The sequence below is a fragment of the Crotalus tigris genome, unplaced genomic scaffold, assembly GCF_016545835.1.
Source record: "Crotalus tigris isolate CLP2741 ecotype Arizona unplaced genomic scaffold, ASM1654583v1 scf7180000020244.55540, whole genome shotgun sequence".
Taxonomy (NCBI): domain Eukaryota; kingdom Metazoa; phylum Chordata; class Lepidosauria; order Squamata; family Viperidae; genus Crotalus; species Crotalus tigris.
In genome coordinates this window covers 21,440-47,352 of record NW_024097925.1, presented here as the reverse complement: position 1 = coordinate 47,352, position 25,913 = coordinate 21,440, and the positions used below count along the sequence as shown (strand labels likewise).

General features: G+C 39.4%; 1 protein-coding gene across 1 annotated transcript; it reads left to right on the top strand.

Annotated features, from left to right (window-relative positions):
* Nucleotides 1–3: 3 nt before the first annotated feature.
* On the top strand, nt 4–14,970 carry LOC120318467 (guanylate cyclase soluble subunit beta-1-like; the record flags this gene model as incomplete). Its single annotated transcript, XM_039366116.1, has 9 exons — nt 4–249; nt 1,240–1,356; nt 6,953–7,086; nt 7,704–7,901; nt 9,089–9,326; nt 10,256–10,396; nt 11,037–11,191; nt 13,094–13,214; nt 14,530–14,970. Coding segments are annotated over 9 exons (1,374 nt in total), but the record flags the coding sequence as incomplete, so codon positions are not given.
* Nucleotides 14,971–25,913: the final 10,943 nt, after the last annotated feature.

Below are 25,913 nucleotides of genomic sequence, written 5' to 3'. Positions count from 1 at the left end.
TTTCTTTATGATGTTCAGGTTATTCAACAAAGAAATGAAGAGTGTGACCATATTCAGTTCTTAATCGAAGAAAAAGAATCTAAAGAAGAAGATTTTTATGAAGATCTTGACAGATTTGAAGAGAATGGTACTCAAGAGTCTCGCATCAGTCCATACACATTTTGCAAGGCCTTTCCTTTCCACATTATATTTGACAGAGACCTAGTTGTCACTCAGTGTGGAAATGCAATATATAGAGTCCTTCCCCAGGTAAGAATTCTTGTTTTTCCTGCAAAGCTTTTGAATTCCAGCCCTTCTACCATCCTACTCAAGTGCTACTATTCACTTTTATATACCAGTTCTATTATTCAATATTTTGTAAGCACCACTTGGACTATGAAATGTATTTCACATTTCTTCCTTTTTAGTATTATATCTGAATCTGCACACATAGAAGTTTTAGTAATCAATCTTTTAAACATTTTGTTTTAAAAAATACTTATATATTTTTAATAGTTTTCACTTCATATTTAGCTATGCCTATGTTACCAGCTGAAAAGGTTTTTTTCCTGTCTAAATTAGCAAATATTAAGTATTCCATCATTTAAAAATATTTATATTATTTATATTTCTTCCTTTCCTCTGCCCATCCTTTTCAGGTTGATTTTCATAAAGTATAACAATGGAATACAATCCTTCATGAAAAGCCTAGAGTTTTTCATCCTAAAACTCTTTTTCATAAAGAGTCCATCTGAATTTATTTTAGCCTATGCAGCCTGAATCAATGTAAACATGAAATTTGGGAACAGGCCCTCTGTCAAAGTAGAAGTGACCATTAATTTCTAGAAGTATTGCTTGAATTACTGCTGTAGATTATAGAAAACAAAGAGAGCATAGAGATCATTTAGAACAGCATTTCTCAATCTTGGCAACTTTAATATGTGGACTTCAACTTCTAGAATTACCCAGCCATCATGCAAAGTTGAAAAATACTGCTTTAGAATATTTCCTTGCTCAGTGTCATTAAAGATAGGATTCTCATCCTGGAGCTTGGACAGTGTGAACAACTCTTATTCAATTTAATTTTTTATGCAAGAAAGTCCATTATTTAATTGTTAACAATTCAGTACAATATGAGCACTAATTCAATAAATATTATTGTACTATCCACCACAGATAGAACATAGAAAAACGGACTGCAATCACTACCAGAATTCAAAGTTTAAAAATGTTTTTCTTTCTTTTTTACTTACATTTCAGCTCCAGCCGGGGTATTGTAATCTATTATCAGTATTTTCACTGGTTCGGCCTCATATTGATATTAGTTTCCATGGAATCCTCTCACATATCAACACAGTTTTCGTGCTAAGGAGTAAGGTAATCTAAAACAGGGGTCCCTAACCTTTCTGTGTTGGCAGCCAGGTGGGAAAGGGAGGGGCAGGCACCTTTATGTGTGTATGCGCGTACATGCTAATGTGGCTGTGTGCGCGCACAAATGGGGCCACAAACATGCGCCTCTGCAAATGGGGCTGCTAGTGCTGGCATGAGGCTCATGGCTCAGCTAGTGCCAGCTTGTGGCTCGGCTAGCACCGTTGCGAGACTCACAGCTCATGGCTTGGCTAGCACAGCTTGCAGTGCAAGACTCAGCTAGTGCCAGTGAGAGGCTTGTGGCTTGCAGCTCGCTAGCGCTGTCGCGAGGCTCATGACTCATGGCTCATGGCTCGGCTAATGCTGGCGCACAGCTCACAACTTACTGGCATGAGGCTCACAGCTCGGCTAGCACCAGTGCAAGGGGGTGTGCCCAGACACTCACATGGCCCAGTGGCCAAGAGGCCATGGCTCAGCAGTGCACCACTTCAAACGGTATCTATTGTACTAGGAAGAAGATTTGAGCATAAGTCTTTTCAAATTGAACATAATAATGATCAAACAACTTCTAAAAGAATTGACCCCTTAGAAGAAGAAGAGAGATGGAAACATGTCATTAATAGAAAAAAACAGAAACCTAGAACAAAACCCCTGTCCAACCCAACCCACTCTGATGCAGACCACCGGTGCTGAGCAATCAATTTCATTGACTGTCCCTGGAAGAAAACATGCAGACATCTAGAAAAGAAGCATCATCAAATGTCCCTAGAATAGTAGCAATATCAAGTGCTTCTGTGATAGACAGAAAAATATCCCAAAACTCCCTAGGGAAAAAAATGTGAGTATTGGTGATAGGAGATTCAATTCTCAAGGGAACAGAATCAGCCCTCTGTAGACCAGACAGTCAATCCAGAGAGGTATGTTGTCTCCCTGGAGCAAAAATCAAAGATGTGGCTGAGAACTTAACCAAAACAATAAAACCCACAGATTACTGCCCTTTTTTATTACTATATATAGGGACAAATGACATGAAAATGGACCTGAAAACTATTTACTGATTATGAGCAGCTAGGCAAGAAAGTCAAGGAGTTGGGTGCTCAAGTAGTTTTTTCATCTGTACTGCCAACAAAAAGTCAACATCCAGCAAGAGAACAAAGGATTCTAGAAGTGAACCACTGGTTAAAAGGTTGGTAGCACCAAAACAACTTTGGATTTCTGGACCATGGTCTGCACTACCACCACAATGGACTTTTGGCAAGCGATGGGATGTATCTCACAAAAACTGGGAAGAATGTTTTTCGAAAATGACTGGCCCAACTTATCAGGAGAGCTTTTAACTAAAATTGAGGGGATAGAGTGACAAATCTTTAGGATCTCCAGGACCTAATACCAAGCAAAAACCCATAGAAAACAAGTCAAATAATGAGGTAAGGAGGGATGGGAAGGAAGACAAACTCCAACACCAAGTAGGAGACATAGGAAGCATACCCAGAGCCCAGAGCCAGACATAAAGATCCCTGCCTATATACAAATGCTTAGCATTTGGGGAACAAACAGAGTGAACTTGAATTACTAATACATGAAGATAGATATGATATAATTGGAATTACTGAAACTTGGTGGGATGAAACCCATAACTGGAACATACTGATAGAAGGATACAAACTGTTCAAAAAACCCAGACCACATAAATGAGGAAGTGGAGTTGCACTATATGTAAAAGACCACTATATTGCTACAGAAATGTATGAGATCAAAGAAGAAAACCTCCTAGAGTGCATATGGGTCAACATAAAAGAAAAAAAGAATGACATTGCCTTAGGTGTATGCTACAGGCCTCCCAACCAAGCAGAAAAAATAGATGCACTTTTTGCTGACCAATTAACAAATATATGTAGGAAATACACTACAAGAGTAATGGGAGACTCCAATTACCTTGACATCAAATGGAAGACTAATTCTTCACCAAGTGAGAAATTGAATAGGTTCTTGACCAACCTAGCTGACAACTTTGTTGTCCAAAAGATAGAGGAGAGAACTAGAGGGACTTAATTCTCATGAACAGAGAAGAAGTGATTGAGGGAGTTGAAACTTCAGGAAACTTGGGTGAGAGTGACTATGTCGTACTGGAATTCAATATAATGCAAACAGAACCAATAGAACATCATGATTCCAGAATCTTAGACTTTAAAAGAGCTGATTTTAATAAACTCAGAGAGAGCTTGGGAAAGAGACCTTGGATGAAAATCCTAAAGGGGAAAACAACTCAAGAAGCTTGGGAAACTCTAAAAAATATAATCATAAAAGCCCAGTCCAGTACAATACCACTGAAAAAGAAAAACAAGAAATCTAAGAAGAAACCAGCATGGTTGCACAAAGATCTCTGATAAACTCAAAGACAAAAAGGACAAGTACAAAAAATGGAAAGAGGGACACATAGCTAAGGCAGAATATCAGCAGATAACCAGACAAAGTCAGAAAATCAAAGGCTCAGAATGAACAAAGACCTACAACAAAAGTCAAAGATAATAAAAAAAATTCTTTCAAAATATAAATAACAAGAAAAAAATCAAGGAAACAGATGGTTCACTAAAGAGAGAAGATAGCAAAGAAATAACAGGCAGCAAAGAGAAAGCAGAGCTGTTTAATTCATTCTTTGCATCGTTCTTCACGCAAAAATAAATTATTGCCCAACCTACCAAAAACCTAACTGTAAAAGACAGACTAGAAATAAAAGTTAAAATAAGCAAAAAAAAAAAAAAATGATAAGAGAAAACCTATTCTGATCTTGAATATAAATCACAAAGATCTGATGGATTACATCCCAGAGTTCTAAAGGAGCTTGCAGATGTCATGTCAGAACCACTGTACCATATTTTTCAAAAATCCTGGAGCACCAGGGAACTACTAGAGGACTGAAAAGAGCTGATTGGTTCCCATCTTCAAAAAAAAAGGGGGGGGGAAACAGACTCAGGGAACTACAGACCAATCAGCCTAACATCAATACCCAGGAAAATACTGGAAAAGATAATCAAAACACAGATCTGCAAACATCTAGAAAGAGTAAAGTAATAACTAAAAGTCAGCATGGATTTGTTAAAAACAAATCATGTCAAACCAATCTTATTTCTTTCTTCGACAAAGTGACCAGCGAAATGCTGTGGACATAGTATACTTAGATTTCAGTAAGGCATTTGACAAAGTAGACCAGAACATGCTGCTTAGTAAGCTAGAAAAAAGTGGGATAGACAACAACACCATCAGATGGATCTGTAGCTGGCTGACAAACCGTACTCGATGAGTAGTCCTTAATGGTACTACGTCTACATGGAGGTAAGTAAGCAGTGGGATACAACAAGGTTCTGTCTTAGGCCCAGTACTCATCAATATCTTCATAAATGACTTAGATCACAGAGGGGAGGGAGTCAACCTATTTTCCAAAGCACCTGAAGGCCAGACAAGGAATAACAGATGGAAACTGATCAAGGAGAGATTCAACCTAGAAATAAGAAATTTTCTGACAATGAGAACAATGAACCAGTGGAACAGTTTGCTTTCAGAGGTTGTGGGAGTTTCATCACTGGAAGCTTTCAAGAAGAGACTGGACTGCTATCTGTCAGAAATGGTGTAGAGCCTCCTGCTTGGGTGGGGGGTTGGAGTAGATGACCTACAAGGTTCCTTCTAGCTCTGTTATTCTATTCTATTAAAGACTTAAAGCTCATATTAGTTTGAAAGGGTTAAAACCCTTTGGGTACGGTATTGGATACTGTACCAGTTTTGGTCATTCCAATGTAAAAAACATGTTGAGACTTCAGAAAGAGTGCATACAAGAGTAACAAAGATAATTAGGGGACTGAAGGCTAAAATATATAAAGAATGGTTGCTAGAATTGGGTATGTCTAGTTTAATGAAGAGAAGAACTAGGGTGACATGTTAGCAGTTTTCCAATATCTAAGGGGTTGCCACAAAGAAGAACGAATCAAACTGTTCTCCAAAGCACCTGAAGGCAGGACAAGAAGCAAGGGATGGAAACTAATCAAGGAGAGAAGCAACCTAGAACTAGGGAGAAATTTCCTGACAGTGGAACAACTTGCCTCCAGAATTTGTGAATGCTCCAACACTGGAAGTTTTTAAGAAGAGATTGGACAACCATTTGACTTCCTGCCTGAGCAGGGTGTTGAACTAGATAACCTCCAAGGTCAGTTCTGATTCTGTTATCTTTTGACTGTCCATATATGAGGATACACCATGTTGGATCTTGGATGAGCTTCCACAATCTGTGAATCTTAATGGAACTAAAGCTTGTGCTTAAAGAACCAATGGTAGCTGTGGTCAAGAAGGCAGTCTCATCTTGTGTACCAATTGTATCCTTTCAGGGCCTTTAGGTAGTCACTCATGGTCATCTTGATTATTGTCTTGTGGTTCTACATAGGACTGTTGGGCCACCTGGACACCCCAGCTGGTCCAGAATGCAACATTATGAGCCATGATAGGTGTGCCTTGGTATCCCCAGTAAACCTCTGCTTTGCAGGCTGCACAGATTGCCAATTTGCTTATTGGTGCAATTAAAGCGCTGGTCTTTACCTATAAAGCCTTACATGGCTTAGGGCAGTGATGGTGAATCTTTTAGAGACCGAGTACCCTAAAACCAGCCCGGCCTGCCCTCGCCCAACCTCACAGGGCCACCTGCCGCTTCCACGGCCTGCCACCCGCATCCTGCAGCATCATCTGCATGTGACAGGGACGAGGGCGGAGTCTTGTCCCTGCTGCCCTGTTGCCATGTGCTTGGCTGTGCTGCTCTGTGCGGGCCGTGCCTGGGGTGAATCTCCGGGGGGCTGCTGGGGGGAAGGTGGGGCTGGGGCGATGGCGCGCGTGCCCACAGAGAGGGCTCCAAGTGCCGCCTCTGGCATGCGTGTCATAGGTTTGTCACCATTGGCTTAGGGCCTGGTTGCTGAATATAGATTAGCTGATCTGTCCTGCATAGTTGGTATGCTCTGAGTTCCTTTGGTTAAATAATGCTATCTATTTGGACCTTGAAAGTGTACTTTCTGTATAGCATTGCTTGCCCTCCTGAATGAGGTTTCTCCTGAGATTCATATGACCCCTACCCTGCTATTTTTCAGAATATGGTAAAGATTTGGCTTGTCAACTGGGCCTTTGGCAAGGGAGAGTGAGACTCTTGCTTTGTTTCCATTCAGTCTATTATTCTTGCTATTTATTTTTAAATCTTTTTTCCTCCTTTTTAATGTTCTATTGTAATTTCTTCCTTTTGATTATTTTGAGCCACCCAGAGTTGTTGAGAACTGGGTTTAACCACAACAACAGAAATGTTTTTCTTTATCATATTTGTTTAGGTAAAGATCAGAAAATCAGAAATAAAAGTGTTCCAGTTTTCTGAGGGCACAGGCTTATAACAATGGTACTTTTCACTGAAGTTTCTTTTTGTCAGGGCTTCTCTTCTCATAGAACGCCCAGAATGGAGTTCCGGCAACTTTTTTGGATGGAACCTTGTAGGATAGGCAAGGCGGGTTGTATGATGTGTGTGAGTTCCGGCACCTTTTTTTTCTTTTTAGAAAAAAAAGCACTGCTTTTTGTTCTTTCATAGGAAGGACTTTTGGATGTGGAAAAATTGGAATGTGAAGACGAGCTGACTGGTACAGAAATTAGCTGTTTACGCCTGAAAGGGCAAATGATCTACTTACCTGAAGCAGATAGTATTCTCTTTCTTTGTTCTCCAAGGTAAGCAAATAAGATTTATGTCTATAGTGCATTTATATTGTTGCAACAACTAGAATTGCAGGCTTTGAAACCAAAGAGCTGTGATGCAAAAGGTTCTATGTTTGTTTTATGTTATACTGCTACATTAGAAGATTCTTTTTGATTCTTGATCATGAGGTGATTAAACATTTCTGCTTGCCCTGCATCCTTGTATAAGATCCACTCTTGAAGCTGATGATAGCATCACTGCTGGGGAAAGTATCAAAGTATAATAATATTAAGAAAAAAAAATAGGCAATATAAAGGTGGCTGGTAATGGTACAGTCCCTCAATAACAATTATTTTAATTCTTGTATTTTTACTTTGATTTCAAACAATGTTGTGAAAAAATCAGTTATTGCAGCAGACTAAAGCTAATGTTAGTTGATGAACTGCCTTTTTATAGAAATGTACCACATATTTTGTTAGAAGAATAGAAACATGCGATATTAATAGTGTATTAAATGATAAAATAGAGATGTATTGTTACTTTTTGGCAATTAAAAAATATTTGCAAAACAGATTAATCATTATCTTTTACATAAATACCAGAAAAATCTTACTCTGTCATTTTCTCATCTCACTTTTAATTGCATTAGTGTGATGAATTTGGATGATTTAACTAGAAGAGGACTCTACTTAAGTGACATTCCCCTGCATGATGCTACTCGTGATTTGGTCCTTTTGGGAGAGCAATTCCGAGAGGAGTACAAACTGACACAAGAACTGGAAATATTAACAGATAGGCTCCAGCACACTTTAAGAGCTTTGGAAGATGAAAAGAAGAAGACAGATACGTAAGATTTAATCTCCTACTTAGAATATGAAATGGTATAAATGATCGATTTTTATCACTCTGTCCTCTGTTTGGAGGCTCATAAACAACTCTGATTCCTAATTGCCTAGTTAAAGTCAGTGACGTTACTCTAGATAAAGTAAGATAAAAATGTTGAACAAAGACAAACTGTCTCTTGCTGAAGCCTGAGAATGTTTTCTATTTACAGTTCTTGCACACATGTGACCTTTATACTTAAGTCACCATTTCTCTATCAGTCTGGGTGGATAAAGAAGATATAAATGTTTGAATACAATGAACATGGTTTAATGTCATGCCATGAACGAAATAATCTGGTTATGAAGTTTTGTAATAAACGCACTCTTCAGCCTTCACAATCTAAATGCTTCCCAAATGAGTTGCAATTCACTCCTCATAATGTGTAGTCATCATTGCTAAATTAATTTCTAGTTATGAGAGTACATCTCAGAGATATCTATTTTTGAAATCCTAATGTATAATGGGCTACTACTGACTTTGTCTTTATTGAAGTATTTTCTGTTACAAAAGCCATTTTGCATTAAATCAGGGTTCCCCAATGCCCAATACGCAGCTTACTACTGGTCCGCAGCAAGTGTTGAGCGAGCACACAAATCTCCATTTGTGCACCTGCCACTTGTGCAAATGGAGCTTCGCAAGTGCGCGCACATGCCACCTATGCACAACCATCCCCTTTCCCCCCCCACCCCCCCGTCACTGTTGATACACAAAGCCAGAAAAGTTGGGGACTGCTGTATTAAATTTAAATAAGTAAAAATAAAATCAGAAACATGTAACAAATCCAAGTGAAGTGCTACAAAAATTGTTAGCTATTGATAATATAATTATAATTAAGAAGCATATTAATAGCAATTTAACCATATATCTATTCAGCAGAATGTAATTTGCCTATGTTGAGCTGAAATGATATATGTCTCTATAAATAGCAATAAAATAATATAAATAAATAAAAGTATAAAATAATTTACTGTATATATTTATTGTGTTGTTTGTTTAGAAGTAAAGTTTCTAATGCAAATTATGCCTGCTGTAGAATATAAGTTTTTAAATCAGTGAATACTAAATATGAATATAATAAATTTATCGGAATAAGATTAATTTATTTCTTTTCTATTTTTTCCTTTGCTACTGTTACACAATCTTATGTAGATTATTGTATTCTGTGCTTCCTCCGTCGGTGGCCAATGAATTGAGACACAAGCGTCCTGTACCAGCAAAACGTTATGATAATGTGACTATATTATTTAGTGGCATTGTTGGTTTTAATGCCTTCTGCAGTAAACATGCCTCTGGAGAAGGAGCTATGAAAATTGTCAATCTTTTAAACGATCTTTATACAAGATTTGATATTTTGACTGATTCACGAAAAAACCCATTTGTTTATAAGGTAAATATGATATGTCCTTTCTGTTCTGTGAAGAGGGTAACACTGTATAAGGGCGAGCTTATGACTAATAGTGTAAAATATATATGGCTGAGCATATTTTTTATGTATTACAAACAACAGAAGCTAGAAAAGTGGGTTGCATATTCCAAAACATTTTACTGAAGTCTCATCTCAAACTATCTCTTGGCAACTTTCCTAATATGGGCTTACACAATCTGATGCTAGGCACAATGTTTACAGTCTGAAATTAAATCCCAGGTTGGTTTATCATGAAATAGAATGAACAATCGGTTTTGGTCAACAGACTGCTAGAGCCTATACAGATAAACATAATAATAATTTCTATTTTATTATGTTTAACCATGTAGTCATAATTTTGAATATTACATGTCACTGAGGATTAAATATTATTCAGGAAAATTGCTTTAACTACTGCTATAAAATAGTATAGATAATAGGTTTATTGCTTCAGGAAAAGATTGCCGTGATCTGTGGTCTTGCACTTCCTTTTAGTGGCTTATTGGGAGATATATATTTTGATGTACTTCCTAATCACAACATTATTTTTAAATAACATTTCTTCTATTGACCATATTGGAATTTTGGCAAATGAAAGCCAATGGGTATATTAAGATGGAAAGGATGTCATTTTGGGGCAAAAAAGTGCTACATTGGGGTGGGAAGTTAGGAATACATCTCCCATAATTATTAATATGTGTATGTTCTGAAGATTTTAGCTTCTCAGGATTTGTAAAAAATGGGGAAGATTGGGTAAATATGTTCCATGTTTGATAACTATGAAAATAATCTTTCTAATGAAATGATATTGCTTTAATGTCAGATAATTGATAATCAAAGGTTACTACTTTATTGAGACAAGTAAAGAAAGGAAATATCATATCATAACTTTCAGATTTATATTTTGCTAGGTTGAGACAGTTGGAGACAAATATATGACAGTAAGTGGCTTGCCAGAACCATGCATTCATCATGCACGTTCTATCTGCCACTTAGCATTGGATATGATGGAAATAGCTGGACAAGTTCAAGTCGATGGAGAATCTGTTCAGGTCAGTGATTGGCAACATATTATGGGATTTAGGGATTTAATTATGATGCAATTTCAGTCCTAACTTAATGTAGGATCAACTTTCAGGTTTTTAAATTCCATAAAAATAGGCAAGATGATGACCCACATTATGGGAAATCTGTCTGCAACTTCTTTACTTCCTGATTCCTTGTGGCTATATAGATAAAACAGTTCTTAAAATCGAGGGTTAATTAGTATACAATTATGGACAACAAGAAGAAATCTTATATATGTTAACATGCCTCTATAATATAGTATTGTAATTTATCTGGAAAAAGATGGACCAATAGACTAATATTTCTTTGCAATTCCTTACTAAGCAATTGGTTATATTTCTAAATACATAATTTTATTTTGCCATTCTTAGAGAAAGTGTAGATATTTTCAGAATTACATTGAATGAATTTTCTAGTTCAGTTATATAAATGAAAACTTGAAATAGACCAACTATACTATATTTGCTCTAGGTTTGTAGTATTGTGTTACATATTTTGGTATATAGATTCAGTTAAAATTAAGCATAAGGTTCATAGTGTATTTTATTACTGACTAACAATACTATTGACCTAATACTAAATCAACTTGTTATCATTTTCTTTTCTGTTGATTTTTTATAATAGATTACAATAGGCATTCACACTGGAGAAGTGGTCACAGGTGTAATTGGCCAAAGGATGCCTCGTTATTGTCTTTTTGGGAACACTGTAAATCTCACAAGTAGAACAGAAACAACAGGTGAAAAAGGAAAGATCAATGTCTCTGAATATACTTATAGGTGAGAAATTAAGTTTACTTATATCATTGTATCTATTTCCAAAACACAAATTTTAAACCAAAAATGCTTTATAAAATTTACTCTAAGGATATTTTCTTTCAATTTACACTAACTAAAGTTTAGTTTTAAGTTGAGATAAATTCCTGGTAAAATATGGATACACCCTTGTTATTTTTGTCATAACAGTATGGAAGTAGTTCACCTACAGATAATGCACGACTTATGACTACAGTTGAGATCAGAATTTCTGTTGCCTAGTTAGGCAGTTGTTAAGTGAGTTGCACCTTATTTTACAATCTTTTGGCTACAATTGTTAAGTGAATCTCATGATCATTAAGCGAATCCACCTTTCCCTATTAACTTTGCTTGTCAGAAGCCAGCTGCGAAGTTCACATGACCCTGGGACATGCAGCAATTATCATAAATATACTGGTTTTCAAGCACCTACATTTTGATCACATAACTGTGGGGAAGCTGGAGTGACTATAAGTGCAAGGACTGGTCATAAGTCTTTTTTTCAGTGCCATTGTAACATTGGACAGTCACTAAATGAATGCTGTAAGTCAAGGACTACCTGTAGTCTAGTTTACAACCCTGAATTCCCTTTGCTTCAACTTATACATCTCATTTTAGGTAAATTATTTAGATTAAACACTTAGCATTGCCCAGAGGAATAATATAATCATTTTCAAACAGTCTGAGTGGTCTTTACAATGTAACTTTTGACAAATATAATTTAATATTTAAATGAAAGCCAAGATACTAAATTTCAGTACCTTAACTAGGAATATTATTCAGATGATGGCTTTGGATGATCAGGCATTCAGCATAATGGAAGGTGCTGTGTGTCATTTTTTGACATTGTACATTGTATTTTCTTTGATCTATCTATTTTTGGATTCTACAGGGTATTATGAGTGTGTGTACTCTGTATATGGTCTTGGTTCTTGATGTTGACATTCAGAATGCCTGCTGCAATATGTTTGTTATCTTCAAAGGGCCTTCAAATTGTTTGCAATCAACAGACAAAAGAACAAAGTGCAAGTGCATATTTAAAATCTCAAGCCATTATCAACATTATTTGTGGCTACTGTTTTCCTCAAAGGCTCTTTGCTGATAGCTTGTTTTGATTCAATTGATTTTTTTGGAAATTTTTGAATGTCATACATTCACCATTGAACTCTAAACATTCTCTTGTGCCTTTTTGCTCGCGGAGATTGTTTAAAGATGCAAGAAGGTGCTGTATTAATCAGCCTGTTCTGTTAAGGTGTATGCATTCATTTTGATCGTGCATTTATGCCCCGTTTATGTCCATAGTATATTTTGCTGCAAAAGTATTTGAACTTGTTGATTTGGTACATTTGATCCAGTTATTAAAAAAGCAGTTGAATTGCTGATCAAGGTTGTTTGTGTGACTTATAATTATACTTTTGTTGTTTGTGCTTCTGAGCATGTGAATGTGATTTAATATCTTCTGACAGGAGTGCTCATGCTCTGGAGGAAGCAATTGAAAGGCTGTGCCTTGGGAGATCAGAAACAGAGCCAAATCTATATACCCTCACATTCTTTTCAGAGTTAGAAATCCTATAGCCCCCAGACAAACGATCGCTCCAAAGAAGGCTATGACTGAGGATACCAGATCCAGGCTGTAAAAAATCCAGATGACAAGAAACAATAAAAGTTTTCTGTAACTCTCTGCTTCCTTCTGGTTGTCATCCAGATTTTGGCAGCACAAGAGACCTAATCACTGTTCCTCATGGATGAAATGTCCAGCACTGTTCCAGATTTGTTTATATTGAATCACAGCCAGTCTGAACTGTGTCAACAAATCTTCCAGAATTCAATGTTCTACATTTAAATTTCATTCATGCTCTTATTTAATTATAATCCATTTAATTTCAGATGTCTGATGACTCCAGAAAACTCAGATCCACAGTTCCATCTAGAACACAGAGGTCCTATTTCCATGAAGGGTAAAAAAGAACCAATGCAAGTTTGGTTTTTGTCCAGAAAGGGCACAGAGGTATGACTAATTGAAACATTTTATCAAAATAAAAACAAAACAAAAATGATGCAAGGACTAAATATGGTTTAAGTAATCAAAATATGTTCATCAAAATAAAAACGAAACAAAAAATGATGCAAGGACTACATATAAAATCTAAATCAGGCTTTCTAATTGCAAAACTGAATATCCTCTTGAAGAAATGAGCCATTTAAAAATATTGCTATGTTAATATATTTGTTATTTTGACAGCCAATTACTATTATATATTACCAGACTTTATGTGTTTGTATTTCAGGAAATTTTTGAGAAAATGCCAACTGATTAAACATTAATTTTAATCTTTTCCCCTCCTGCACTAGAATTGGTATTTATTTAATGTCTAGTCCTAGTGATATCAGACAATTTACTGTTTTGCACATTATAGTCAAAAGCTCTTTTTACACTGCTTACGCTTTAGATTTGTTTTCAAAAATGGTCAGAACTCCCAAATTGGTTCTGACTTTGAACAGAAAGGATGGATTCTCTGCTTATTTTAATTGCCTTGACTTTTAAAGTTACTTAATTGCTGGTGTACTTCAAGTTTCCATGGCTAGAGGATTTTTTTTCTTTAAAGCCAATCATAGAGTAAACTGTAAACCACACAAGGTTCAGAACCCGAAATAGCAAATTTGAAGTGGCATCATTTTTTTTAATAATCTGAATGTTGGAAATAAAAACAAGGGTGATCTTTTTCAGATGGAAGCTTAAAAATATAAAAAAACAACATAAACTAACAATCAAGAAAAAAGATAAAGACTAAGAAGAAAATAGGGATGGAAATGCAAAAAGGTATAAAGAGAAAGAAAAGAAAACAAAGATATATACAAAGAATAACTTCCAACTTCTGCCAAGGATATGAGGAACACTTCCATTCAACTCTTAATTAATCTATTTTCATGGTCACAGTATAATATTAAACTGTTATCATATATAATGGCTGCAAAATAGCATCACTCTTGGAAGCAGTAAATAATAAATATCCAATTGAAAGATAAGTAAACAAGATTAGCCTAGCCTTCATTAAAATAAATAGAATCTAATGCTTTGATGTATTATTGAGAAAGAACTAACTCACATATTGCTCTATCCTTTGAGACATCACACAGATTCGTATCACAGTAAGTTGCAGAAAAATATCTGTAATTCTAGTGGCTTATGAGGAAAAAGAAAATGTTTCAAACTATTTAATTTCTATAGTTCACCAATTAAAGTATATTTCTGACATGCCAGATATTATTATTATTAGATTTCAGTACCTTACTTTTTAAACCTTTTTTTGCATGCCTTCAAGGAAGTAACACATGATGCTAAATGAGCCAGGTGAAAAGCTGGAGAAGAACAGAGTGAACCCTGTCCTGCCATTTATCTAGCCTGGCAGTATAAGATATGATTGCAGTTGCTTCGATTTTATGTCCAACTCCACAATAAGCAGCAATTCTTACATCAAGTTTCCTGCTTTTTCTGCTTTTTGTTCAGTTTGTATTTGATATTATAATATTTATGCTGTATATATGTTTCAAGATCTTTTGTCTTCCTTCCTGAGTTATGAACATAAATAATCCATGCAAATGCCTACTAATCATAAAATAATATTTCACACATGTGCTTTTCATCTCTATATTTTGTGACTAATCATCATGATATTTAAGCTTGTGTATGCATTTTCTATATAGAAGAAAAATGAAGGCATTTATGTTAGGTTTATGGAAATAAATACCAATTTCCACTTTAAGCTGATCATATTATTATGCATACGTTATCAAACCTTTTGTGTATATAATTGGTTTAAATATTTGTTTAAATTAGGGATAGAAAGACTTTCACAGAAAAAAAATAGATGCCCTATTTTAAGTCCCAGACTTAGGGCAGATTTTTTGGTCCCTCATCTGATTTATTTTGGAAGCATGTCTCTATGAATATTCATATTTATCCAATATGTATGAAAAAGGCCCATTATACAAATCAGCAGCAAATTGCTTTAAAAATGTTGCTTTAACAACATCCAAGGAAAAACATATGTTAGAGGAAATTATAGTACATGATTGCCAGTATGCTTTGATCTGTAAAAAATGTTAACTTGGGAAACACATTTGGATTTTTAAAAATCTGGTCCTTTCTTATGTAGCCTTTCTAGAAGTCCTGTTCTTTTGGATAATTTCACTTGTATCAGAGCACTGAAACTAATTGTATTTTCATGATATGTCTCTAAAACTTCAGAGCATAGATTTTATATGTACTATAGTAATATTTTATCCTTCCAAGCTTTTAATGGCAAGAATAAGAAAAAATTATAATTCTGTTTCAAATTGCATCCGGGTGGAATCTCCAAATTAATGATGATGCACTTCTGCAAAACATCTTTTCTACTGTTTATCCATAAGTAAAACATTTCACATATGAGTAAGTAGTAAAACCTTTCAAATTACCTTCATTTTATTGCTTAAAAATAATTAAGTTATATGTGGGTGAATCAGATTCATCTTGTGTTCATATATAATCCAATGGAAACATAACGCTTATGTAAACTGCATTTATATTTCTATGAAGTTCTGATTATTTATCCATATTCCAAATATGTCAAATTAATAAATATAGTTTAGGTATATTGTAGGGAATAATATATCAGTTTAAATTAATTTGATATTTAAATATGTATTAGATATAAATAAATAAATCATGATGATAAGGCCAGGCGGGAGGCAGAGTAGAGTTGCTACTATCATGCAGAAGACTCAGATGGTTTTCTGCTTTTTTGACTTTATGAAATTGCATTCTAGGGATCAGTTGGGATTGTAGTTACTGTACTAGCCCTCCTGCCTGAGCTATGTTAACTACAGTGTTTTCCCAAAAAAATAAGACTCTTATTTTATTTTATTTTTTTCCTCCAAAATGGGCACCAGGTCTCACCTCGCAGCAGTGGCACCAACAGCCCCATCCAGCTGGCCCACTAATTCTGTGGCAGCTTGCTGCCACTCATGCACGTTGCCCCTGGCCTCCATTTTGCCATCGGGCCTTCAGGAAAGGTCTCTGCAGCCAAGAACTGCGCTCCGGATTGACTCATGCAGTGCCATGGGCCTCCAGGAGGCGCTGTCCGCATCAATTTGGAGCTCAGTTCTCAGTTACAGAGGCCTTTCTGGAAGGCCTCTGATGGCAAAATGGAAGCCGGGGGCAACGTGTGTGTCAATCCAGAGCTCCACTCTCAGCTGCAGAGGCATTTCCTGAAGGCCTCTGATGATGAAATGGAGGCTGGAGGTGACATGTGCATGAGCGGCAGCAAGCGACCACAGAAGAAGTGTGCTGGTGAGGTGAGGCAGGTGTCAGGGCATGGGAGACCTGGCTGCAACAGTCAGTACGTGCGGGGCACGTGGGGTAGCTGCACCCCTAAGCTTGATTTTTAGGTGTGTACCTCGCCCTAAAACTAGAGCTTATTTTTGGGGTAGGGCTTATATTAGGCCCACCCCCAAAAATCAAGCTAGGGCTTATTTTTAGGGTAGGGCTTATTTTTGGGGAAACATGGTATTTCCCATGGCAGGGCTATTTCCCAGACTCAGGCTATCCCATGTGTAATCTGAAATGGCTCAAAAGTGACTCAAAGGTTCATGACCACCATAACTACCATGAGCTTAACCTGGGTCATCAAGGACCCAAGATGTACTGATGGTCACATGCTGGACTGGCTTTTTGTGTGTGTGTGTGCTCAGAACACTCTTGCAGCCCCAAAGATGCTTTTTCACAAGGCAACTTGTAAGGACCCACCCACCCCACTTTGCATCTTAAGAAGACAGAACTCTTGGAATAATTCTTCCAACAGGAATCCTTTATTAAGAGAAAATGGTTGCAGGCATGCTAGACAGGACTTGGGGTTCAAGCTCTCCCATTCAAGGTTTTAAGGGGTTCCCCAGTAGTCCCACCCAATCAACCCCCCTTCCAGTGATAGTTTCAAGTATCACAATTCCACCCCCTTTCTTCTTTCTTCCGTCTGGATGGAGACTTCAGATAACTACATGAAAGGCAAATACCCTTCTTTGGTATGCTAACGCTTTGAGGTTACAATAAACACACATTCAGCATTCAGCTCTTTGAAGTGTACTGAAGGAAGTGAGGGCCATAAAGCCCCTTTGTTCTCCCCCTTCTCTCCCTCTTATGGCAGAATCCAGAGAAGGCAGAATTGGGAGTTTCTATATTTGATAATTAAAGATGAAATATAATTGGATTCTGACATCCGGCCCCTCTTAAAAATAAGAGAGATCCACCTGAAAGAAAACACAAGTATAAAATTTAGTCAGGCTTGTTAGGATACTCTGTGTGAAACTTCTTCAATAGCTTCGGGGCTCTGACATGACGTTTATGGACCCACTCATTTTGTGAGGGAGGGAGGTGTTTCCAGGCAACTAGGTACTGAGTTGCTCCATGATATCTCCTAGAATCAAGGATTTCCTTTATTTCGAAGTGTTGTTCACCCTCCACCATGAGTGGAGGTGGTGGTGGGGGGATTTTTGGCCGTAGATGTGACTGATGCTCTCTTTTCAGCAAGCTGCAATGAAAAATTGGGTGTATTTGCCTGAGGTTTTTGGGTAATTCTAATTCTACTGTTACTGGATTTATGATTCTTTTAATTGGAAAAGGTCCTATATATTTTGGTCCAAGTTTTTTACAGGGCTGTAGGGACTTTAGGTATTTTGTAGATAAGTACACCATTTCTCCTATAATGAATGGTGTAGGCTCAACCCTTTTTTATCGGCTTGTGTTTTATATGCCTGCCTAGCTTCATCTAGTGCTTTTCTGACTATTGGCCAGGTGTTTTGTAATTTCTCCATCCATTCTTTCAGCGAAGGGATCGTTGGTTCGTTTGGGGTTAATTCTGGCATGGGGTTGAAACTTTGACCGGTGGCTATTTGAAAAGGAGTGTAACCTGTGCTGGAGTGGACTGCATTATTGTAGGCAACTTCTGCAAAAGGAAGTAAGTCCGTCCAATCACTCTGTTGGAAATTTAAAAAGCATCTCAAATATTGCTCAAGTACTGAATGGCACCGTTCCGTTTGTCCATCTGTCTGAGGGTGATGGCTAGATGTCAGTCCCTGAGTGGTCCCTAAGAGAGATAAAAATTCCTTCCAAAATGCAGACGTAAATTGCACTCCCCTATCAGAGATGATGCGTTGGGGTGCCCCGTGCAATCTGTAAATGTGCTGGATGAAAAGTCTTGCTAAGGTCTTTGCAGTGGGAATCTTTTGGCAAGGGATAAAGTGCACCTGTTTGGAAAACAAGTCCGTGACTGTCCAGATAACAGTATTCCCATTGCTTTCTGGCAATTCCACTATAAAATCCATGGCTATTTCCCTCCAGGGGGCTGAGGGATTTGCCACTGGTTGTAATAGCCCTGGCGATTTCCCTTGCAACCTCTTTGCAGATGCACATGTTGGGCAGCTGGCAACATAACTTTCTATGTCCTTTTTCATGGATGGCCACCAAAATTGCCGTTTAATTAAGTGTAAAGTTTTTACAAATCCAAAATGCCCTGCTGATTTTGTGTCATGGCAAAGGTGCATGAAAGTGACTCTTTGAGTTGTTGGTATATATAACTTTTCCCCTACCCAAGGCAACCCATCTCTCATTGTGCACACATGTTTGTTTTTCTGGAACCATTCATCTGTTTCCAAACTTTTTCTGAATTCAATCCCAGTTTGGCTGTCCAGTTGTGATTTTATTTTGGCTTGGGTTCTTGTGGTTACTGGTGCTGCCAGTTGTGACTCTGCCATTATTGGTCTAGAGTCTGTGGTTCGTGCGCTGTTATATTGGGGCATGCATCTGCCAGGAAGTTCTTTCTTCCTGGTAAATGTTTGAGCTTAAATTGGAATTGGTGAAAATGCTGGGACCAGCGGGCTTGTTTGGGATTGAGTTTCCTGGAAGTTTTCAGGGCTTCTAAATTTTTGTGATCAGTCCACACCTGGAAGGGGATTTTGTTGCCTTCCAGGAACTGTCACCACGTGAGTAATGCCCAACGTATCCCATATGCCTCCTTCTCCCATACGGGCCAGTGCTGTTCTGTTTCCGTGAGCTTCTTGGATGTATATGCACAGGGTTGTAATACTGCATCATCATTTTCTTGTAATAGCACAGCCCCCACTGCCACATCACTTGCATCTGCCTGTATTATGAAGGGCTTGTCCATGTCTGGGTGCCTTAGTACTGGTTCGGCAGAAAAAAGTCTCTTTAGTCTCTCAAACGCTGCTTGGCACTCCATTGTCCATGTTAGTGGCTGGCTAGGTTTTACTGAGGATATTCCCTTCATTTTTAGTAAGTTAGTGAGGGGCAAGGCTATCTGTGCAAATGAGGGGATGAATTGGCGGTAAAAATTTGCAAAGCCCAGGAAACTTTGTAGTTGCTTTCTTGTGCGGGGTGGTGCCCAATCTAGTACTGCTTTGACCTTCTCCGGGTCCATTTCAATGCCCTGTGGGGATATGCGATAGCCTAGGTAGTCTATCCTTTCCTGGTGGAATTCTCATTTTGAGAGTTTGGCATATAGGTGAGCGGCTCGCAGCTTCTTTAAAACCGCTCTGACAAGTTTGACGTGTTCTTCTTTTGTTTTGGTAAAGATAAGAATGTCGTCCAAGTAAACAAGGACCCCCTTAAACAGGTGCTCCCTTAGAACGTCATTGATTAATTGCATAAAGACTGCAGGGCCCCCTTGTAATCCAAATGGCAAGACTTTGAATTGATAGCACCCCATGGGGCAGTTAAATGCAGTCTTCCATTCGTCCCCTTCCTTGATTCTCACGCGATAGTAAGCTTCCCTTAGGTCTAGTTTAGAAAAAAATTTCCCTTTCGATAGGTGTGACAGCATGTCTTTCATGAGGGGCAGCGGGTATAGGTTGCTTTCACTGATTGTATTCAGGGCCCTATAATCCACGCATAAACGTAAAGAGCCATCCTTCTTCTCTCTAAAAAGGACCGGGGCAGCCACTTTAGGCTTGGCTGGCTCAATGAAACCTCTCTCCAGGTTTTTTTTTATAAATCTTTCCATTTCCTCCTTCTCCTTTGGGCTCATGGAGTATAATCTGGGCTTCGGGAGTTTTGCCCCAGGCTTGAATTCAATGGTACAGTCTGTGGGTCGGTGGGGGGGAAGCTCATTCGCCCTCTCCTCACTGAAGACTTCAGCAAGGTCCCTATATTCCTCTGGTATTTCTGTTAATCTTTTTTCCTCTCCTATGGATGCTTTTTCTATTCTTGATTCTGGTAGCCTCCCTTGGGGTTTTAAGTCCATAGGGTCCCCCTTCGGGAATTTGATTTCTGTCGTCCTCCAATTTACCCAGGGGTTCCATTTTTTCAACCATTCCATCCCTAGAATCATTGGGCATTCCATACCTGGGGTCACCACAAACGTTAAGTCCTCTTCATGGTTGCCCAGGGAGAGGTGTATTGGCAGAGTGGCTAGGGTAGCTGGCACCCCCCCTGCTATGGATCCATCTAGCTGGCCAAATGAGATTGGTTGTTCCAGTCTCCTGGATGGGATGCCCAGATTCCCCACTAGTGTTGGGCTAATGAGGCAGCGGGTGCAGCCAGAGTCTATTAAGGCTTTCACCTTCACAGCTTCGGGCATGGGGGGGATTAATATAGTCACTGTTTTGAAGATGGGTATGATGCATCCACTTACCAGGGGTTCGCCCTCCGAGCTGTCATCTGAGGCATCCACCGGCCCTGTGGTGTAGGCTGGAGTTCTTTCCCCTTGGTGAGCAGAGGTGGGGGTTTCTGCAATTTCCATCATTCTCATGGCTGTTTCTTTTGGCTTAGATGAATACTTTCCGGTTTGTTGATTGGGGATCTGTCTGGGTTGTGCTGGGGGGCCTTTGAGCGGCATTCTACAGCTCGATGCCCTTCTCTTCCGCACTTGAAACACCCCATTTGCTTCTTGGCTGTATCCGATGATTTCACCGGTTGGTGTGTCAGCTCAGGCGGGGGGCGGCTCCATTGTTTTCCTTGGCGGTGCCTCTTCAATATGTCGATCTCTGCTTCCTCTGCCAAGACGTACCATTCCTCAAGTCGATGTGGGTCCCCTCGGGGCAGGCAAGCATCATATAGATCATAGTTTAGTCCGTCTTTGAAATGGCCAAGGAGGATGTCTTCTGGCCAATTCAGTTTGCTGGCAATGGCCCGGAATTCTTGTGTATACTCAGCCACTGGGCGTTTGCCCTGCCTCATCGTTGTTATTCTTTCATGGGCTTTGCGATCAGCCAGGGGGTCTTCAAATCGTCTTCTCAAAGAGGACATGAAACGGTTGAAGTTACTGAGTTCTGGGGCATTGGAGTCATGCAAGTTCACTACCCAATCCGCAGCTGGTCCATCCAGGGCAGATTGCACGATCCGGATGCGGGCTTTGTCGCTGGGAATGTCCTGCCCATATTCCTCCATGTAGCTGAGGACTTGGGTTAGGAAAAACCCCAAGCATGTTGGCTCCCCTTTGAATTTCACCTCCAACGGTGGACGTCTTGGAATGGATCGGTGCCTCCGTTGTGGGTGGTAGTGTCTTCCGTCCAGATTGCCATCTGTGGTCCGGTAGGGGGTGGGGGCTCCTGGATCAGTAGATGTCCCTGGGGTTGCAGGTTCCACGTCCCCCTCGGTGTCTCTCCCTTTGTGGCTCCAGGAACTGGGGCGGCCGTAGGGCTCAGTATTCTCCTCTCCTAGGGAGCTGAGAGTTCTCTTCATCAGGTCAATAGCTTTCTCTAGGATCCAGTCTGAGTACGGTGCCCAGTTTCCTCCCTCTTCACTTGCGTGCAGGGATTTCTCCATCTCCTGCTTCCATTCTGGTTGCTTGGTCCCCCGTCTCAGGGTCACCTTTCTTGATTCCTTTCTCCACTCACTTTTCTTTCCAACGTCCATCGACCAGCGAGGCTTGTGGTCCTGTGTCTCCACCACTTCTTCTCCTGAGGAATCTGGCCTCTCGGATCCCAACATCTGGCAAGGTTCCAACTGGGTCAGCGGCTCTCTTTCCAGGGAGTTTTCCCCCTCTCTTGCTCCATTGTCTGACATGGTAAATTTTTGCAAAATCCCCCGGCAAGGGTCTCCCTTCCAGGTGGATTAATTTTGCAAGTCCTGTCTAATGTAAGGACCCACCCCACTTTGCATCTTAAGAAGACAGAACTCTTGGAATAATTCTTCCAACAGGAATCCTTTATTAAGAGAAAATGGTTGCAGGCATGCTAGACAGGACTTGGGGTTCAAGCTCTCCCATTCAAGGTTTTAAGGGGTTCCCCAGTAGTCCCACCCAATCAACCCCCCTTCCAGTGATAGTTTCAAGTATCACAATTCCACCCCCTTTCTTCTTTCTTCCGTCTGGATGGAGACTTCAGATAACTACATGAAAGGCAAATACCCTTCTTTGGTATGCTAACGCTTTGAGGTTACAATAAACACACATTCAGCATTCAGCTCTTTGAAGTGTACTGAAGGAAGTGAGGGCCATAAAGCCCCTTTGTTCTCCCCCTTCTGAGGGGATTCCACTTTTGCTATCCCCCCATACGTGGGGCAGATCCCACGAACTGACACTAAAGAAGACTCCTGACACAGAGGCTTTCTTGGGGTGGGACTGCCCCGAACCGAAGTCCGGGAACTACTTTATTGATTACAATATGCAAATAAGCATTGATTACATTTGATACATTTGTGCCATACATATAATTTCTTGCTGCGCCATAAGCTTAAAACCACTCCCATTACTTAGTCTCAGAGCATGTCAAGAGTACATGTCATGTTTGACCTACATTGCCCACCTGGCGACACAAAACAAAACCATGTGGTTAGTGCCTTCTCGAGCTTAGTTCTGCATAACATCCTGTTTAACTGTCATGCGGTTTGCCATTTGTGTTACGAGCTAGCGAGCTTTGCCGCAGACGTTTCCTCTAGAAAGGGCAAAGAAAGGGCAAGGATGGGGCGAGGAGGGGGCTGCAACTCCAACATCTCCCCTGTCTTTTTCTAATTAAAGGAAAAATCATCTTCTTCACTGCTAAGGGTTATGGCTAAAGGGTCCGGTATGTCCATGGTTGGCAGTTTCTTGTACCTAACCAGGTGTATGGTCCTTTTGAGGAAAATATATTTTTCTGCTCCTTTTTAATATTTCCTTCTGGGGGGGCTAACTTCCATCAATATCCCCACTTTGTGCCTTAAGTGTGTAAATGTATGACATTAAAATTGATCTGGTCAGAGAGACTTGGTAGGCAAGCTTTTAAACTATTAAGCAAAAAAAAGGAAAGAAAATTAAAACATTAATGGAGGCAGCAGAAAAAGATCCCTTTAGTGGCACCCATAAAGTTCTAAAAGTCAGGGCAAAATTTTGTTAGGTGGAAAAAAAATTTATAGTATCCAATATTCTGTGCCAATCATTTTCAAATGTTGGATGTCACCTTTAGCTTCCAGTCAGGTTTGCATACCTCCCAAAATTCTCCACAGCCATGGTTTTCCTTAATACATGACCACTGGCTGCCCAATTTCAAGGGTTGTTTCCTGCCTTAGCTCTTAATTCAGTGCATCCAGGTTTGTAATGTCCAATATGCCAGTCTATTAAATTTTCTTTAAATTGCACATAATGAGTTCTAGGAATCCCAATCTGAGCTCACCAGTGTAAGATATTCAGGGCTGAAGTTTGGGATTTTTCCTTTGCCTCCTTAGTCAGGGCATATGAATTGCAAATCACCTGAGGGGGCCTAGTTCCCTCCCCCTTGTTATCTGTTGAAAGTTGGTCCCACAAAGCTTTGGTGCAATAGAGCAAAAATCAGCCTGAGGAACTTTACTAAAGGTAGGTGGAGGAGATAAACTCAAGTGTAATTCTGAATGGTGCGTGTGTGTGCATGTATGTGCAGCTACTTTTACAAAATAGTCAATACAAACCTTGTGGATCAATTTTCCCTCCCACCAGATAGAAGTTCAAGGTGTTCAGTACTTGTTCTGCCACATATTCCCAAGTGCCATCTCTCTATTAATACATTCAACTGGCTTGTTACAATACAAATGGGGCAAGAAAAAAAAAGTTTACAATGAGTTTCCACCCTCCCCCCACAGTCTTAATTTTCTCTTTTGAGGCTTTACATGGCACCACCTTCTGCAGCTCTCACAGGCATCTGGGGAAATGGTAGGACTTGGGAAAATGTTCCACTCAGATTGCATGGTGGCTTTTTAGTGGATGGCTGGATTCAAAACTCAATTCCATGGCTCAAATGGATGGAGGCAGCATCTGGGTCTGTGTGTTCTGCTTCCAAAGGCTTGGGAGAGGGTTCCAGGGCTGAAAGATACAAGAACAAGGTCTCCCCCCCCCTTTCTGGGTGGACTCTACCAGGAGAGGCAGACAAAAGGTATGGAGAACAAAGGACAGGAAAAGAATTGAAAGGGGGGTAGCTTGCAGACAGTTTGAAAATGCTGAAAACTCCAAATAGTTTTAAAAGCCTAATATTTTAAGGTGTACAACTTGCCAAGGGTAGGAGAACATTTATTCTAAAATAGACCACATCATTTTAGAGATTAGAAAATGCTTATTTGTTTCAGAAAAGTTTCATAGTAGTTTCACCAGTAAGTTTTAGGATATGAAAAGTAACTTAGGAAAATTATTTCCCCACACAAGCAGACTTGAGCTTCAAAAGGCTCTTGTAGATAGACACACATTTTTCAGAAAAAGGATAGATGAAATACATACAGTAAATGCAAGTGAAACTTTTCCAACAGATAAACTTAAAACAATCCCTCCTGGTAACTTAAGGCTGTTCTTGAGCGTACACAGAGAGAAAGAAAAACAAACAAACAAACAAACACAAGTCTTTTTCTTCACTCTGTTTGTTGGCTAGACAAACAGAATGAGGTATTTCCTTTTTGTGGCTTATTTTAAGCAGAATTTCTAGCAAACTTTAAAATTCTTTTTCCTTTAGATTTGAAACAATTAACAGTCACAGTTTTACACATCCTGATCATTCATGAAAATACTTTCCTAATTTAACCCCCACAGATTGTTTGAGTGACCCCTCTTCAGGGTAGGTTGGGCATTGTTGATAAACATATTTTAGCAGACTGACCAGGTCTGACTTGGTGGGAACGGCCAGATTTTTCCATTATTAAGTCGGGTCTTGGTCAATTCCCTAAGTTCGTGGAGGTGTGCAACCTGAGGCTTAGAGAATTCTGCCCCCATACTCACGAGTTTTAGGAGGGTACTTCGTTCCACGACGACCGGCCCTGAATTGCAGTAGGCATCCTGCCGAGTGAAGTATGAGGGTACCAAGAGATGTCTAGGAGGGTGCTTCGTTCTGCGACGACCGGCCCTGAGAGTTGCAACAAGACATACACGTCTAGGAGGGTGCTTCGTTCTGCGACGACCGGCCCTGAGAGTTGCAACAGGACATACACTCGACTTGCGGGTCGAATCACGTCGGGGTCACCACCTGAGGGGATTGTACTTTTGCTATCCCCCCATACGTGGGGCAGATCCCACAAGCTGACACTAAAGAAGACTCCTGACACAGAGGCTTTCTTGGGGTGGGACTGCCCCGAACCGAAGTCCGGGAACTACTTTATTGATTACAGTATGCAAATAAGCATTGATTACATGTGATACATTTGTGCCATACATATAATTTCTTGCTGCGCCATAAGCTTAAAACCACTCCCATTACTTAGTCTCAGAGCATGTCAAGAGTACATGTC